Source organism: Bombina bombina, chromosome 5, assembly GCF_027579735.1.
Source record: "Bombina bombina isolate aBomBom1 chromosome 5, aBomBom1.pri, whole genome shotgun sequence".
Taxonomy (NCBI): Eukaryota; Metazoa; Chordata; class Amphibia; order Anura; family Bombinatoridae; genus Bombina; species Bombina bombina.
In genome coordinates, this window is record NC_069503.1 from 919,678,635 (window position 1) to 919,694,631 (window position 15,997).

The window sequence follows — 15,997 nt, forward strand, 5'->3', positions numbered from 1 at the left end:
CAGAGGGGGAGCTATATGGACAGCTCTTGCTGTGTGCTCTCCTTGCCTTTCCCTGTGGGGGAGAACATTTCCCACAAGTAATGGATGACGCCGTGGACCGGACACACCGTTGGAGAAAGTAATTTATCAGGTAAGCATAAATTCTGTTTTCCCTGTTGTGTTTGCCATGTGCTGCTGGCAGCCATTTTACTCACCTCTCTTCCTGACTATGGTGCATTGTGGGGGATGCTGATCATTTCCTGTACTTCCTTTTATGGCCAGACTGGTGTGCATCATCCGTGTGAGACAGGATGCAGTCTCAGAATTGTGATGTCATCACTTATTATTTAAAGGACCTCTGTTCAGTATGCTTTGCCTTTGCGTTGTCTCAGACCTGTTTGTGAGAGTTCCTGTGTATTACCTGGCTACCTGACGTCCTTCCTGGTTCCTGATCCCTGGCTTGTTCCTGACTCTGCTGTTTTCCTTGTTCCTGATTCTGGCTCGTCTGACTATTCACTTTGGCTCCTGACTCGGCTCGTCTGACTTTCAGCTCTGGTTTTGACTCCTGGCTTGTTATTTGACTTGTGGACTTTTTATTATTTTTTGCTATTAATAAAGGTGTGATTATTTTTGCACTTCTCGTCTCAGTCTGATTCCTGGCACCCTGACATAGATGATGAAAGAGGATGATAAAAGTACATACAACTCATTCTTTACTATAGATTACAGCTGATTATGTATTTCAGAGCATAGAAAAATCTGCATTTCAGGGTATGTCATAAGATTTAATGATTGTTGTATAACTGTAAAATATCTAAGATTTAATTTTACATTCTCAGTTGTTTATTTTTAAAGCCTTTATACCTATAAATTTTTTTAAACTTTCTTGTTATATTGTACATATGGGTCTGCACAGAAAGATGTGTGATTACCTTTGTCCTATTTGTAGAAAACGGAGAAAATGGCTGAACAAAGACAAAGGTCTTTATCTACCTCTGGAGAAGCATTATATCAAATTCTTGGTCTAGAAAAAGGTGCAACTCATGATGAAATTAAGAAGTCCTACAGGTAAGAGCTTTGCTAAAATATCTCTTAAAATAATGATTAAATAGTAATTACTAGCAATAACATATAATGCAAGGATAATTGAGTATTTTGTTTTTCAGTAAAATATATTACAGCTAAATAATATTATATTGAGTCAGTTATAAAATAATTTCATTTGATATAACTGACAAGCTTACATATGCCATTGAGAAGCACAGTCAAACTTTGTACTGATCACATTGAGGATATAAAGTTATTTTAGCTATAATCAGCAAATAGCAGTTATTAAATAGCCCTAGTGATTGGTTTGAAAGATACATGAAATAATGTAATTAGCTTGAAATAATTGTAAAACTGTGTTTGCTACAGCAGCTAACTAAAGAGATTATTTTGTTCACTAATTGTATTCTCTGTGACTCTCATACAATTACCAATTAATGCCCAATTTAGTGTGAGTCATATTTAATAAAAGTAAGCTTCAAAGAATTTGTTTGCTTTGTCCATCTTTATGGTAGCAGGTTCTGTGAGATAATGTAAGATAATGAAGACTGAGTTTGTGTGAATTATCATGGACTATGATAATTCCATAATTGCAAATAATGCTGTAATTCCAATATCCAAAAGAACATAGGTCTGACATGGATCATATCAGTAATGTTAGCCTCTCTTTAACACCCAGAATAGTAAGTTACCATGACATTAAAAAAATTACAATTTATTGTTGTCCATTCTAATGTGCGGAAGCCACATATGCAACCTCCAAATACATTTTATTTAGCATCCTTTTCCTCATCCGTCACTATTCCTCTGCATCTCATAATGTAGCTTGGAGGAGACATGATCTGTTGTAAACCTTCAGGTAAATTAAAGGGACTTTAAACACTGGCAATACAAGCCCAAAAAAAATCTATCTTGTGCCTAGCAGTATAGTGTGCACTGCACTATTCATGATGAATAGCGCAGGTGCATAATTACCCTCAGATAATAATTTGTAGAGGGCCAGCATTAAAACTCATGTAAGATAATGCACAAAAAATCATCTCAAGATGTGGAATTTTTGGTTTAGTGTTTTGCTATACAAATTCCATGTTTTTGAAGGTACAATAGAAAATAAAAACAGTTAATAAATGGTTATATCAGTTTTTTGCACTAGTGCAATCGCAATTTATGCAAGAATCATTCCCGCCATTTCAGAGTTGTGGTTAACTGTTTGGCGAAAGTGCATTAGAGCTTTTTGCCGTGAAGTAGATGAAAACATGTAAGAACATATTAATGCAATATTTATGCAATATTCATATTTATTACAAGTTTTAACTATGTATTTACGGTAAATATTTCACTTTCCAATGTTCTGCACATAGCAGAATATGTTTTAAGTATTTCTAAATAGATATTCCTATATATATATATATATCTGTACATATCTATACTTATATACAATAATATATATATATATATATAGGTGTGCTCATGACAGTGTAATAGAGTTGTGAATATTAAGCCAGGGAGTCTCATTCTATTATGAAGAGTAAAAGCAGGAATGATTCAGCCCTCTGTGGCAAAGGACTGTAGTGTTAGGAACAGTCTATATTGGGGAACCTTGTAAGTGGTGACTGGCTAAGCAAAATATGGCCATATTGTATGACTAAAATCCCAATTTTATTTAAAAAGAATAGTTGTCCCTTGATGTTGTTTGCAGGCAATTTTTTGCAGCAAAATATGTTGTGCTTTTGAAAATGGATGTGCGCCAATACCTTTTTGTTTGTATATATATTTGTGTATATATATATATATATATATATATATAAATATGTATTTGTTTAAACAAAATTATATATATATATATATATATATATATATATATATATATATATATATATATATATATATGTAGAAATATTTATTTATGAATAAATAGAACATATTCCTTTACGTAAAGAACATTGGAATATGAAATATTCATATTTTCATGTCCGTTTTTTCGCGCTAGTTGGGTTACCGCTAGAGCAGAGAAAGTTTATCTTCAACTTGTAATACCAGCACAACTCGACTAGTGCAAAAATATTAATTGTAGCAGAGGTTTTGCTATAGCGGACAAAATATCGTTCCACTTGTAATCTGACCCAAAACTTTACAATACCATTGTTGCAAATGTGTTATGTGTAAACCCTTTTTAAATTATTACAAACTCCATTTATACCTTACATAATGTTATATTACTCATGAGAAAACATCATTGTTCAACTAAATTTCTGTTTCTTAAGTTTAAAGGAAATTGTGTCAATCTGGTATGTTATCGATGGGTGGGGCTTGGATTTTGAAACACCTGCACTAAAGCTCTAATTACAACAGTGATTATTTGCCTTTTTACACTAGTAAGTGCACCAAAATTGCTTTGAGTGACCCTTTCATATGGCTCTACTTATATTTTTGTCATGAAAGGGCAGCAAACACATTCCTGTTGCATTAATTAAATTAAAGGGTTAGCGAATACAGAACTAACATTGCATGCTTCAGATATAGCATGACATTTTAATACACTTGTAAAATCACTTCTACTAGATTTAAAATGTGCTTTGTTCTCTTGGTATCCATTGTTGAACATTACAACGCACATGTCCTACACTAGTGAGAGCTAGTTGGGGGTTGGTGCCTGCATACATTTGACTCTGGTGGTTGAGTATCTAGTTTGTTTAGCTAGTTTGTTTATTTGATAATAAAATTATATTTGACAGCTTATTAAAATAGTCTGTTCTATACGAATCATAAATTAAATATTTTAGGTTTCCTGTCCCTTTCAGCAGACCCCTAAACATGGTTCTCTTGTTAGGTGACCTATGCAACTTTAAAAGTGTGTATGCAAAATCAACTTAAAGATAAATGCAGACATATTAGCACATAGCTTTCAATAAAGAAACATTTCTCATAACTATAAAACAAATTAAAAAAAAAATTGTGCCAAAATGCCAGAGAAAATATGGAATGGATAGGGAGAAAGAGGGTGAAAGAGGGAGAGGAGTGTATATTTCATGTTGGTAAATCTGTAAAACATATGGACAAAATAATGTGTATTAATAATCAAAACATTAAAACATATGAAAATGTTTCATTACAATTCTACCAAATTTCCTGAAAAGAATTATTCAATAGTTGCTCTTCTTTCCAAATGGGCCTGAACTTGTTGGGTTGATTTATAATTTCTTGGTCATCCATGTCATCTGGGGGCTGTATTGGTGGAATAAAATAATTTAATATTCCATGATTCTGTGCCATCTTGTGTAGGCAGCAACAGGCAACTATAATTTTAAGAGGGGAACAAACAAACAAAAAGACTCCAGTCTAGGCTATAAGCGAAAAGTACACCGTTGGGGATAATAATGGGTCCTACACACAGTGAATAGGCAGAATATAGATTACTTCTACACATCAATTTAGTGGATAGAGTTAGGAGGCATATATGTGCAAAAGCTGAGCAGGCAACACAGTTAGAAATCCATAACGTATGATAACAAGTAAAAAATAGAAAGTTCCGCTCTGCAGAGTAAGCTCACCAAATCAACGAGACAGGCTGATCTGCAGCCACTTCCAGTTCCGTGGTGTTCACTTGTATCAGGCTTAGATTTTTAGAATTTGCTGCTTGTTACTTTCAATTCACGCACTTCTCGTGCGCCTTGTCTCCTGAGGAACCTGTCCGTATGGGAGTGACGTCACTTCCGACTGCCTCTGCTCTGTGTCGTTCGGTGCACTGTGTGATCCTGGGACCCACAAAACCACTGAGTATAGGCGTGCTGTGCTGTGGCTCAAGCTGGATGTAAGTAAGTAGATCCAAGGAGCAAAATAAAGCCAGTGAGTCATGCAATGCACAAAATTAAATAAAATTCGGCAAATCCTTTATTAGAAACTCTGGATACAAAACATGGTAAAAAGAGTAAGATGCAGCAGTGGAAAAAGCTGTTCTATGCGTTTTGGCTGTCAGTCCTTATTCATAGACATAGGGAACACAAGTGTAAAGAAGACTTAAATACTATTAAGAACAAATTGATTGGCTGCTGCATAATTAAGGCATAATAACACAACTTACTTAAAGGGGCAGTACATGAGATAAGCTTCAAAATTATACAACCGTACTGCAAGTGATTATTTAAAGCTGACATAACAGACTAATTAGGAGGAAAAGAGAAGGGGAAAAAATAGAGTATACAATCTATGCACATCATTTTAAGCAGGCATTAAATTGCCTTAATAATTATATTACATGCAAAATATCTATATGTGATAGAGTTATAACATTGTAACCCTATGTGATCTGATACTCAAAATATTGGGAAGGCAAAGGGAATTAACTTTAAATCATATGAAAGAATTGAGCATTATAGTGTTATTTACACTTTTTCTAATTTCAAATGAATTATATATATATTCAATCCAATATATAAAAGGAATGAGAGGAGCACAGGCAGCGGTACAATGCAAATAAAAATGTATTACACAAGTCGCGCTGTAGCGCGATATGAGTGAATATATACACACGTTTGTCAAGCAATAAACAAGCATGAACAGATACGTGAGAGGGGAGAAACATACACCCCGGGGTTAATATTGTACAAAAAATCTTATCTGACAAGCTGTGAACTAGCAGGTATACGCGTTTCAGCAAACAGCCTTACTCATTACCTGTTTTAAAACATGTGTGAAGTGCTCTATAAAAACTAACAGCCTGTCCTCCCATTGGTTAGTAGGGACACACCCCAAATTATATTCAATCCCTTGGGTCTCCTTGTTTGTAAAATGAAGATCCAAAATGCCTCCCTTTGGAGGAGTCTGTTAATTCTATCACCCCCTCTAGCCTTAGGACGAAAATGTTCGATGACCTGCCAACTGAAAGTGGATACATCTTAGGCATGACTATATATAAAGTGTCTCGCCAGATCTGAACACTCTCTGCCATTGCTGATATCCTTGAGATGTTCTCTTATTCTCACCCTTACTTCACGGGTGGAACAGCCCATATATTTTACTTCACAGCAGGTACATTCTATTAGGTAGACCACAAAGGGGGTTGGAACAACATTCAAGGTTGTACACTTTCTGTGTGTACCTTGATTGAAATTGTGAGCCTACTTTAGTATAAAAGCAAGCTATACACTTTGTAAAATGACACTTGAAGTGTCCCTTGACTGTTAACAGCTACTCGACCCAACCCTAGATTTTTTAAGGACACTAGGGGATACCATATTACCTATGGTGCAACCTCTCCTAGAGATAAAGTTGCAAACTTTGCCAGCATAATCTTTGAGGCTGTCTTCTGCTGTGACTATCGGCAGATGTTTAGAAATGATTACACAGATCTCATTATATTGTGGGCTAAATGTTGTGGCAAAGAGTGGTTTTGATCTATCAAATCTATTGTTCGATTGGGCATTAAGAGCAATTAATAGCATTTCTCTATTCAAGCTTGAGACCTCTAGTAGAGCTCTATTGAGAGTTTTGGGTTTGTACCCCCTTTGGATGAGGACCTGTTTCATCCTTTCACTCTCAACAATGAAATCCGATTCCTCCGAACAGTTACGTTTTATTCGTATAAAGTGGCCTTTGGCCACTCCAAAACCAGTATGTTTTGGATGACACCTGTTGGCATGTAAAGTGGTGTTCAAAGAAATCGGCTTCCTGTAAAGAGTGCTAATAATTTTGAAGGTAATGGGATTACCTATGAGGGAAACGTCCAAATACGCTATATTAGTTTTGTGATATTGGTGGGTAAACTGTAAACCAAACTCATTACAATTAAGGAATTCAATGAAGTTTAGAGCCTCCTCCTCTGTACCAGACCAAATAAGGAGGAGGTCATCTATGTAGCGCTTATACATTTGTATAAGCTACCTGAAGGGGTTCTTCTCTCCATAGACTTGGGATCTCTCCCAAATGCCCATATAAATGTTGGCATAGGCAGGTGCAAATTTAGCGCACATGCTTGAGGAGAAAATCAAGAACCCCACAAACATATATTCTAAGGGTAGGACGGTAATTACTGTATTTGGTTAGAAATATATCTACTGTTTTCACTCCTAGATTATGCGGGATGGCTGAATAGAACTGCACAACATCTATAGTGAGTCAGGAAAAATTGTCATTCCATTCCAAACCATCCAGTTTGGAAAGCAAATGCTTAGTATCTTTTAAGTAGGAGGGTAGTTGGTGAACAAGTGGTAGCAGGAGAGACTCAACCCATGAGGATAAATTCTCTAGAAGGGAGCCTATTCCGGAGACAATAGGTCTTCCGCTCACCTCCTCCAAGGATTTGTGAACCTTGGGGAGGTAGTGGAAGATCAGAGTTACTGGGCTAGAGACCAAAAGAAAATTATAAGTATCTAGATCAATTAGACCTTCATGGAGTCCATCATGTAGAATATCCAAGAGTTGACCCTTGAACCTGCCTGTAGGCTTCCCTGACAGTCTGGTATATACATCTGTGTCACTGAGTTGCCTAATTGCTTCGGAGATGTAGGACAACAATAGAGCCACCTTTATCCGCCTGTTTGATGACTTTGTCATCATATGCCATCAAAGAAGATAATGCACGCTGTATTCAGGCTTCAGATTCAGGTGGCCCTTGTTGTGTTCCCTGGATAATTTAATCAGAGCCTCCTCTACTCTGTAATGGAATGCTTCCAGGAATGGGCCCCTATCTCTCACTGGGTAAAATATAGAGCAGGGTTTAAAGTTGCCATGGCTACTCTTAAGTAGAGTGATATCCAGATCTGGATTTTCACTCAAATCCAATAATGATCAATAATCACAACTTTCTGAGAAATTAAAAAAGTCATAACTTTTAGGGAGTTGTTTTGAGATTGAATCACTGGGTGGTAAATCTATATCTAATTAATGAACAGAATTATCTTTCCAGAAATATTTTTTAAGAGTTAAGTCCCTGACTAGCCTATTGACATCTACAATTGTTTCGAACAGATTAAATTTCTTAGTAGGAACAAAACCAAGGCCCAAAGTCAAGACTTATAATTCTGATTAAGACAATACGTTATTAGATAGATTAATGACTTTTAGATCTGATATCTGTTGTGAAATCCCCTTGCTCTGGCCCTTCTTGCGGGGCGCCCTCTTCCTCTGTGTGCGCTTCCTCTTCCCTCCCTGACATAGGTGGCCTGATGAAAATCCTGTTATTGTATTGTGTTAGTATGAGTAAGAGCACTTGCACTGGCAAATCTGGTATCCTCCTCAGTGTCAGTGAGTAATTCAATTGCTCGTGCTTCAGATAAAGTTAAGACATCGGATTTACCAGCACAACTCTGTAGCCTAGTGATAACTGGCTCTGGTCTAACATTTTTATTATTACCCCGAGGTAGATGATTACCAGAATTTGGTATAATGTCTTCACCACTGGAGTCACTTCTAGCTGATTGATTTATGGGTTCCTCATCAGTGTTCTCTGTATCAGAGAAAGTAACCTGTTTCTTAGATGCCCTCTGTCCTGACCTGAATCTATTCCTATGCTGCCTGTTGTGTCTGGTGTTATCTCTGTGTTGCCAAGTATATACCTTATTGTTTATATAATCCTCATTATCTCTGTTAAATGAGTTTGGTTTACAGTTTACCCACCAATATCACAAAACTAATATAGTTTATTTGGATGTTTCCCTCATAGATAATCCCATTACCTTCAAAATTATTAGCCCTCTTTACAGGAAGTCGATCAGACAGAGCAGGAGCAAGCTACATTGTGTGTAATGGCGTGGTCGGGCTGGGCTGTGACTAGACAGCTGCCCAGATGCACTCAGAGGGAAAACCAGACCCGCTCAGTAGAGCACAGAGGGCGGGTCTGAAAACCCCTCTTTTTTAATAAAAATTCACAGGCAATATTATGTTATATAAAGCTAGCACTAATATAATGTTATATAATTCTGCACTATGTGCAGAATTATATAACATTATTTTCTAGGTTTACTGGCCCTTTAAGTAAGTGGTGTTATTATGTCTTAATTATGCAGCAACCAATCAATTTGTTCTTAATAGTATTTAAGTCTCCTTTACACTTGTGTTCCCTACGTCTATAAATAAGGCCTGATGGCCGAAACACACAGGGCAGCTTTTTCCACTGCTGCATCTTACTCTTTTTACCATGTTTTGCATCTAGAGTTTCTAATAAAGGATTTGACAAATTTTATTTAATTTTGTGCTTTGCATGACTCGCTGGCTTTATTTTGCTTCTTGGAACTTTTAATTTTAGTAATGTTTTCTGGACTGTACTGTAAGCCCCCCCCGATCTATCCAGGCAACGAAAGTGCATTTTAAGGACACCAAAAACTCTTTCTATTATTGATGTCACCACGCGAAACGAGAAACCCCAGTGATGTCTCTCACTATTCAGGCCAGATCGCCGGGGTGGGAGTAGGTGGGAGCCCCCAGATTGCCCTCAAGGTGGGTGAGTGCTAGAGATGGCTCTGTTAGCACCTGACTGAGAACATTTGCGATGACTCATAGCCTTCGTTAGCACTCAAGTGGGCACTCAGTACCACATTATCATGTCGTTCATAGATATATATATATATATATATATATATATATATACTGGATCCAAATAGTGCACTCTCACTTGCCAACCCTAAACATAGACCAGGGTGCTTAAAGTAATATTCAATCAAGTCAGGTAATAAGCACTCGCTGGATTTAAGCACAGCACACTTTATTAGGCAGTGACGTTTCGGGGCATTCACCCCAGTCTGAAGAAGGGGTGAATGCCCCGAAACGTCACTGCCTAATAAAGTGTGCTGTGCTTAAATCCAGCGAGTGCTTATTACCTGACTTGATTATATATATATATATATATATATATATATATATATATATATATATATACAGGGAGTGCAGAATTATTAGGCAAATGAGTATTTTGACCACATCATCCTCTTTATGCATGTTGTCTTACTCCAAGCTGTATAGGCTCGAAAGCCTACTACCAGTTAAGCATATTAGGTGATGTGCATCTCTGTAATGAGAAGGGGTGTGGTCTAATGACATCAACACCCTATATCAGGTGTGCATAATTATTAGGCAACTTCCTTTCCTTTGGCAAAATGGGTCAAAAGAAGGACTTGACAGGCTCAGAAAAGTAAAAAATAGTGAGATATCTTGCAGTGGGATGCAGCACTCTTAAAATTGCAAAGCTTCTGAAACGTGATCATCGAACAATCAAGCGTTTCATTCAAAATAGTCAACAGGGTCGCAAGAAGCGTGTGGAAAAAGAAAGGCGCAAAATAACTGCCCATGAACTGAGAAAAGTCAAGCGTGCAGCTGCCAAGATGCCACTTGCCACCAGTTTGGCCATATTTCAGAGCTGCAACATCACTGGAGTGCCCAAAAGCACAAGGTGTGCAATACTCAGAGACATGGCGAAGGTAAGAAAGGCTGAAAGACGACCACCACTGAACAAGACACACAAGCTGAAACGTCAAGACTGGGCCAAGAAATATCTCAAGACTGATTTTTCTAAGGTTTTATGGACTGATGAAATGAGAGTGAGTCTTGATGGGCCAGATGGATGGGCCCGTGGCTGGATTGGTAAAGGGCAGAGAGCTCCAGTCCGACTCAGACGCCAGCAAGGTGGAGGTGGAGTACTGGTTTGGGCTGGTATCATCAAAGATGAGCTTGTGGGGCCTTTTCGGGTTGAGGATGGAGTCAAGCTCAACTCCCAGTCCTACTGCCAGTTTCTGGAAGACACCTTCTTCAAGCAGTGGTACAGGAAGAAGTCTGCATCCTTCAAGAAAAACATGATATTCATGCAGGACAATGCTCCATCACACGCGTCCAAGTACTCCACAGCGTGGCTGGCAAGAAAGGGTATAAAAGAAGAAAATCTAATGACATGGCCTCCTTGTTCACCTGATCTGAACCCCATTGAGAACCTGTGGTCCATCATCAAATGTGAGATTTACAAGGAGGGAAAACAGTACACCTCTCAGAACAGTGTCTGGGAGGCTGTGGTTGCTGCTGCACGCAATGTTGATGGTGAACAGATCAAAACACTGACAGAATCCATGGATGGCAGGCTTTTGAGTGTCCTTGCAAAGAAAGGTGGCTATATTGGTCACTGATTTGTTTTGTTTTGTTTTTGAATGTCAGAAATGTATATTTGTGAATGTTGAGATGTTATATTGGTTTCACTGGTAAAAATAAATCATTGAAATGGGTATATATTTGTTTTTTGTTAAGTTGCCTAATAATTATGCACAGTAATAGTCACCTGCACACACAGATATCCCCCTAAAATAGCTATAACTAAAAACAAACTAAAAACTACTTCCAAAACTATTCAGCTTTGATATTAATGAGTTTTTTGGGTTCATTGAGAACATGGTTGTTGTTCAATAATAAAATTAATCCTCAAAAATACAACTTGCCTAATAATTCTGCACTCCCTGTATATATATATATATATATACCTTGAAACAATGGAATGCATTCCATTGTTTCAAGGTATCTATTTGCTGTTTGCACCCTGGCAGTTGGAGTTGAAGTGAGAGTGCTCTTCATTCTGTATTTTATATATATATATATATATATATATATATATATATATATATATATATATATATATATATATATATAATAAGCAAACAGATGAAATACACAAGTAACTCAAACCAAATGTAGGGCTGTTTTAGTAAAGTGGCAATGCTTCTGTTTCAAAACATGGCAATATATCTGCATAAGTATAGATATTGCCAATTCTTTTTGTCCTCATGCTATGCACAAGGTATAAAGATATGTATAAACAAAAGCTGAATGTCTTAAGGTAGACAGAAAACTTATAACTGGTATATAACCGCTCCAAAAATACCATCCATAAAGAACTTCAGAGTAAACAGTCCTTGAATATCCCCAAGCATGAAGCTCTCATGAAAAACGTGGCATACCCCTTTAAATCAAAGTATTGTCTCTTCCCGATACACCACAATGTCTGTAATGCTGCTATTAGCAGAAATGAAACTCACCGACTCTCAGATGTCCTGTTGCGATACAGAGCAAGTACCTGGGCGTCCGGATCGAGTTACCGCTGGTGCGAAGTGCTTGTACTGCTGCACGCCAGGGGAACTTTCTGCTTCACTTCCTGGATAGCACTCACCGCACTGCTCGATGTCCGGTATTGCAGCTCCGGAAATTCAGCTGTCAGGAGTATAGAGAACTTCTGATTCACAGAGATGCGGGTGTGTCTAGTCCGACCAATCAGGTGATTGGTTTTCACTTCGGGTATGCCCGTCAGGGGGAGGTGTGTCCGTCTTCACCAATCAGATGTGGCAGGAGCCGGTCACAGTCTTCACTCAATATGAAACAGCCTGGGAGCTTTGAACACAAGCCTAAACGATTCCTGGTCAATAGATACAGCTTGTATAAAAGGAAGATATCGTAGGCTTGAAGTAGTAAAAAGTTTCTTTAATGATCCCACATAGGGTTTAAAAATAACCTAGGAGGTTACAGCAAGGGTGTCACAGCGCAAATGAGCATTGAAATGCTAACATGTTTCGGCCAGCGGCCGTAATCGTAGCTAATCAATGCTTCTGCAATAAAAGTATTTAAAAGCAGAGCTCATTCTCAATTGGTTGGCTTGTAAGCCAATCGGATACCTGCCAGCCAAGGTGTGTTATAGTCTCACAAGTGTGGACTAATAGGTTAATTACCCCTCTTCATCGTATTTATATTATTGACTAATGCCTGCATTACAACATGAAGAGACACACATGTCTTGTTAGCATATGTATAAACAGATTTATACAGAGTATATTATAAAAACGTCATGAAAACAGACATATGCAATAAGGAGATGGATAAATGAAAGTAGACAAATATATGTACTCTAAGTTACATTGGATACATCTATAGTTTCATGCCTAGATATAAATAAATAAATATTACTTTATCATTTATTTATTTATTTATTGATTTGTTTTATATGTGTTAAAGGACATTTGTCCCCACATTAGCCCACATTGGTTCAAAGCATGTTACATTTCAATATATAAGTGTATCCAATGTAATGAAATGTCGTTATTATCTTACTCTGTATACATAACCCAAATAGAGATTACAACAATATGAAAAACATTTTTTTTTTAAATAATGACGAAAAATGCTGATAGTATGCAGATACAAATAGGCATATATAAACATACACATACCCATATATATATGTGTATATATATATATATATATATATATATATATATATATATATATATATATATATATATATATACATACATACATATATATGCATATAAGAGAGGGGAGATAGAGAAATAACCAAAAATCAATACTGAATGGTATTTAGAAAAGAAAATTCATGAAGATTAATCATATAAAGTGATGTGTACTTGTGTAGATAAGTTCAATTAGGGGATAATCCTATATTAATCTAAGTATGTTTGAACTAGCAAATACATATGAAAAATACATATAGAGAGGTGTACATATTATATGGATGTTAATAAATGTGGACACATAAGTATTTTTGTATTTTTGTATAAACTTTGTTCTATTGTTTTACTGTGTATTTTTGTAGACTGTGTTTCATAGTCATAATAGTTCAAAAGCAACGTCATAATATTAGTTAATCCCTCACGATGTGGGATGGTAAAGTACAGGGCTGTAACATCTATAATGACCCAAAGGTAATTGTGTTCATCCCAAATCAGTGGTTCCATAAGTTTAATGACATGCTTTGTGTCCCTTATATAACTCATCAGTGACAGAACAAAAGGGTTTAATTTCGCGTCAACCCATTGTGAGAGGTGTTCCAAAATGGAACCTATGCCATTAACTATGGGGTGACCTTGTACATTCTGAATAGATTTGTGTACCTTTGGGTCACTATAGATGTTACAGCCCTGTACTCTACCATCCCACATCGTGAGGGATTAACTGCTATAAAATTCTGTTTGACAAAATTTTCCAATTACAGTGCGGAATTTACAGACTTTGTCCTGAGAGTAGTGGAGTTTATGTTAACTCATAACTATTTTAAATTTGATGGGGATTTTTATGTCCAGAGATGTGGGACAGCTATGGGGGCGAAATTCGCCCCCTCATACGCCAACCTATTTATGGGTTGGTGGGAGCTGTCCCACATCTATGGAGATGAAAACCCACAAAAAGACTATATAGCGTTTTATAAACGCTATATAGATGATTTGTCACTTATATGGAAAGGCCCTGAAGATAAATTGGATGAATTTTTGGCACATATAAATGACAATGAAGTGGGACTAAAATTCACTTCAGAAAGAAACAAAGAATCTATTAACTACCTTGATCTCACTCTAACAGCAGGTAAAAGAGGCAAAAGATTTTGTGACATTTACAGAAAACCATTTACTAAAAACACACTACTCCATGCTACCAGTTGCCACCCTAAACATGTCCCCTTTGCGGTGGCAAAAGGGCAGCTAATAAGAGTGAAGAGAAATTGCACTCTAGAAAAGAACTATAAAACACAAAGCCAAATAATGAGATCAAACTTAAAGGACAGAGGCTATTGCAAACATGTCATAAACAGAGCCCAACATCAAGTAGATCTAATTGATAGAGACACACTCCTATCCAACAAAGAGATAAATTCTAAGGATGATTACTCTAAGGTCACCTTTGTAACAGATTTTAGCACAAATTACAATGCTGTCTGCAACATTGTGAAAAAACACTTTAAACTTTTAGCTGCCGACACCAAATTGGACCATTGCGTCAAAAATGGATTACGTTGCTCAAATAGGAAGTGTAAGACACTAGGTAACATTCTCTCCCCCTCCCAGCTACCACAGACAACACAAACCAACAAAGGGGCTTGGCTGACACAAAAGGGGATGTATAGGTGCGGGAGAACTAAATGCAGACCCTGTGATTTTGGAATATTTACTGACTTTTTTATATCATCAGTAATACAAGAGAGATATCAAATTGAGAAATGTTTAAACTGTACTTCAACCTACATTATATATGTCATCACATGTATAGATTGTCATCTGCAGTATGTAGGTTTAACGACAAACAACGCTAATACTAGAATCAGAAATCACCTCTCTACAGTCACAAAGGGGGAGGCTACTACTCCCCTTGTTCAACACTTCAAGAGATACCATCACAAAAGAATTGACTCTTTGAGATGGCAGAACAGGTAAATCCACTGCCTAGAGGTGGAGATAGAAATAAAATACTAGGAAAACGAGAGATGTTCTGGATATTTAAGTTGGTAACTAGAGTCCCCAAAGGCCTAAATTCAGATTACGATTTAATTAACTACTGGAAATAAGGGAATTATCAGTATTAGCAATCTATATCGAACTCTTTTGATTAATGTAAATTGAATACTCTACAGTACACATTTGTACTTTAAATCTACTTTAACTAATATTCTGACGTTGCTTTTGAACTATTATGACTATGAAACACAGTCTACAAAAATACACAGTAAAACTATAGAACAAAGTTTATTCAAAAATACAAAAATACTTATGTGTCCACATTTATTAACATCCATATAATATGTACACCTCTCTATATGTATTTTTCATATGTATTTGCTAGTTCAAACATACTTAGATTAATATAGGATTATCCCCTAATTGTACTTATCTACACAAGTACACATCACTTTATATAATTAATCTTCATGAATTTTCTTTTCTAAATACCATTCAGTATTGATTTTTGGTTATTTCTCTATCTCCCCTCTCTTATATACATATATATATATATGGGTATGTGTATGTTTATATATGCCTATTTGTATCTGCATACTATCAGCATTTTTCGTCATTATTGCAAAAAAAAAAAAAAATTGTATTTCATATTGTTGTAATCTCTATTTGGGTTATGTATACAGAGTAAGATAATAACGACATTTCATTACATTGGATACACTTATATATTGAAATGTAACATGCTTTGAACCAATGTGGGCTAATGT

The 15,997-nt window shown here is 36.5% G+C and overlaps 1 protein-coding gene across 1 annotated transcript in view; it reads left to right on the top strand.

The window, feature by feature from the left end:
* The first annotated feature begins 940 nt into the window (after positions 1-940).
* DNAJC5B (DnaJ heat shock protein family (Hsp40) member C5 beta) overlaps positions 941-15,997 on the top strand; it is a 187,063-nt gene continuing 172,006 nt past the window's right edge. The window contains exon 1 of the mRNA XM_053715084.1: positions 941-1,047. Within this exon, the coding sequence (XP_053571059.1) occupies positions 941-1,047 (107 nt within the window). The remainder of the gene's footprint in view (positions 1,048-15,997) is intronic.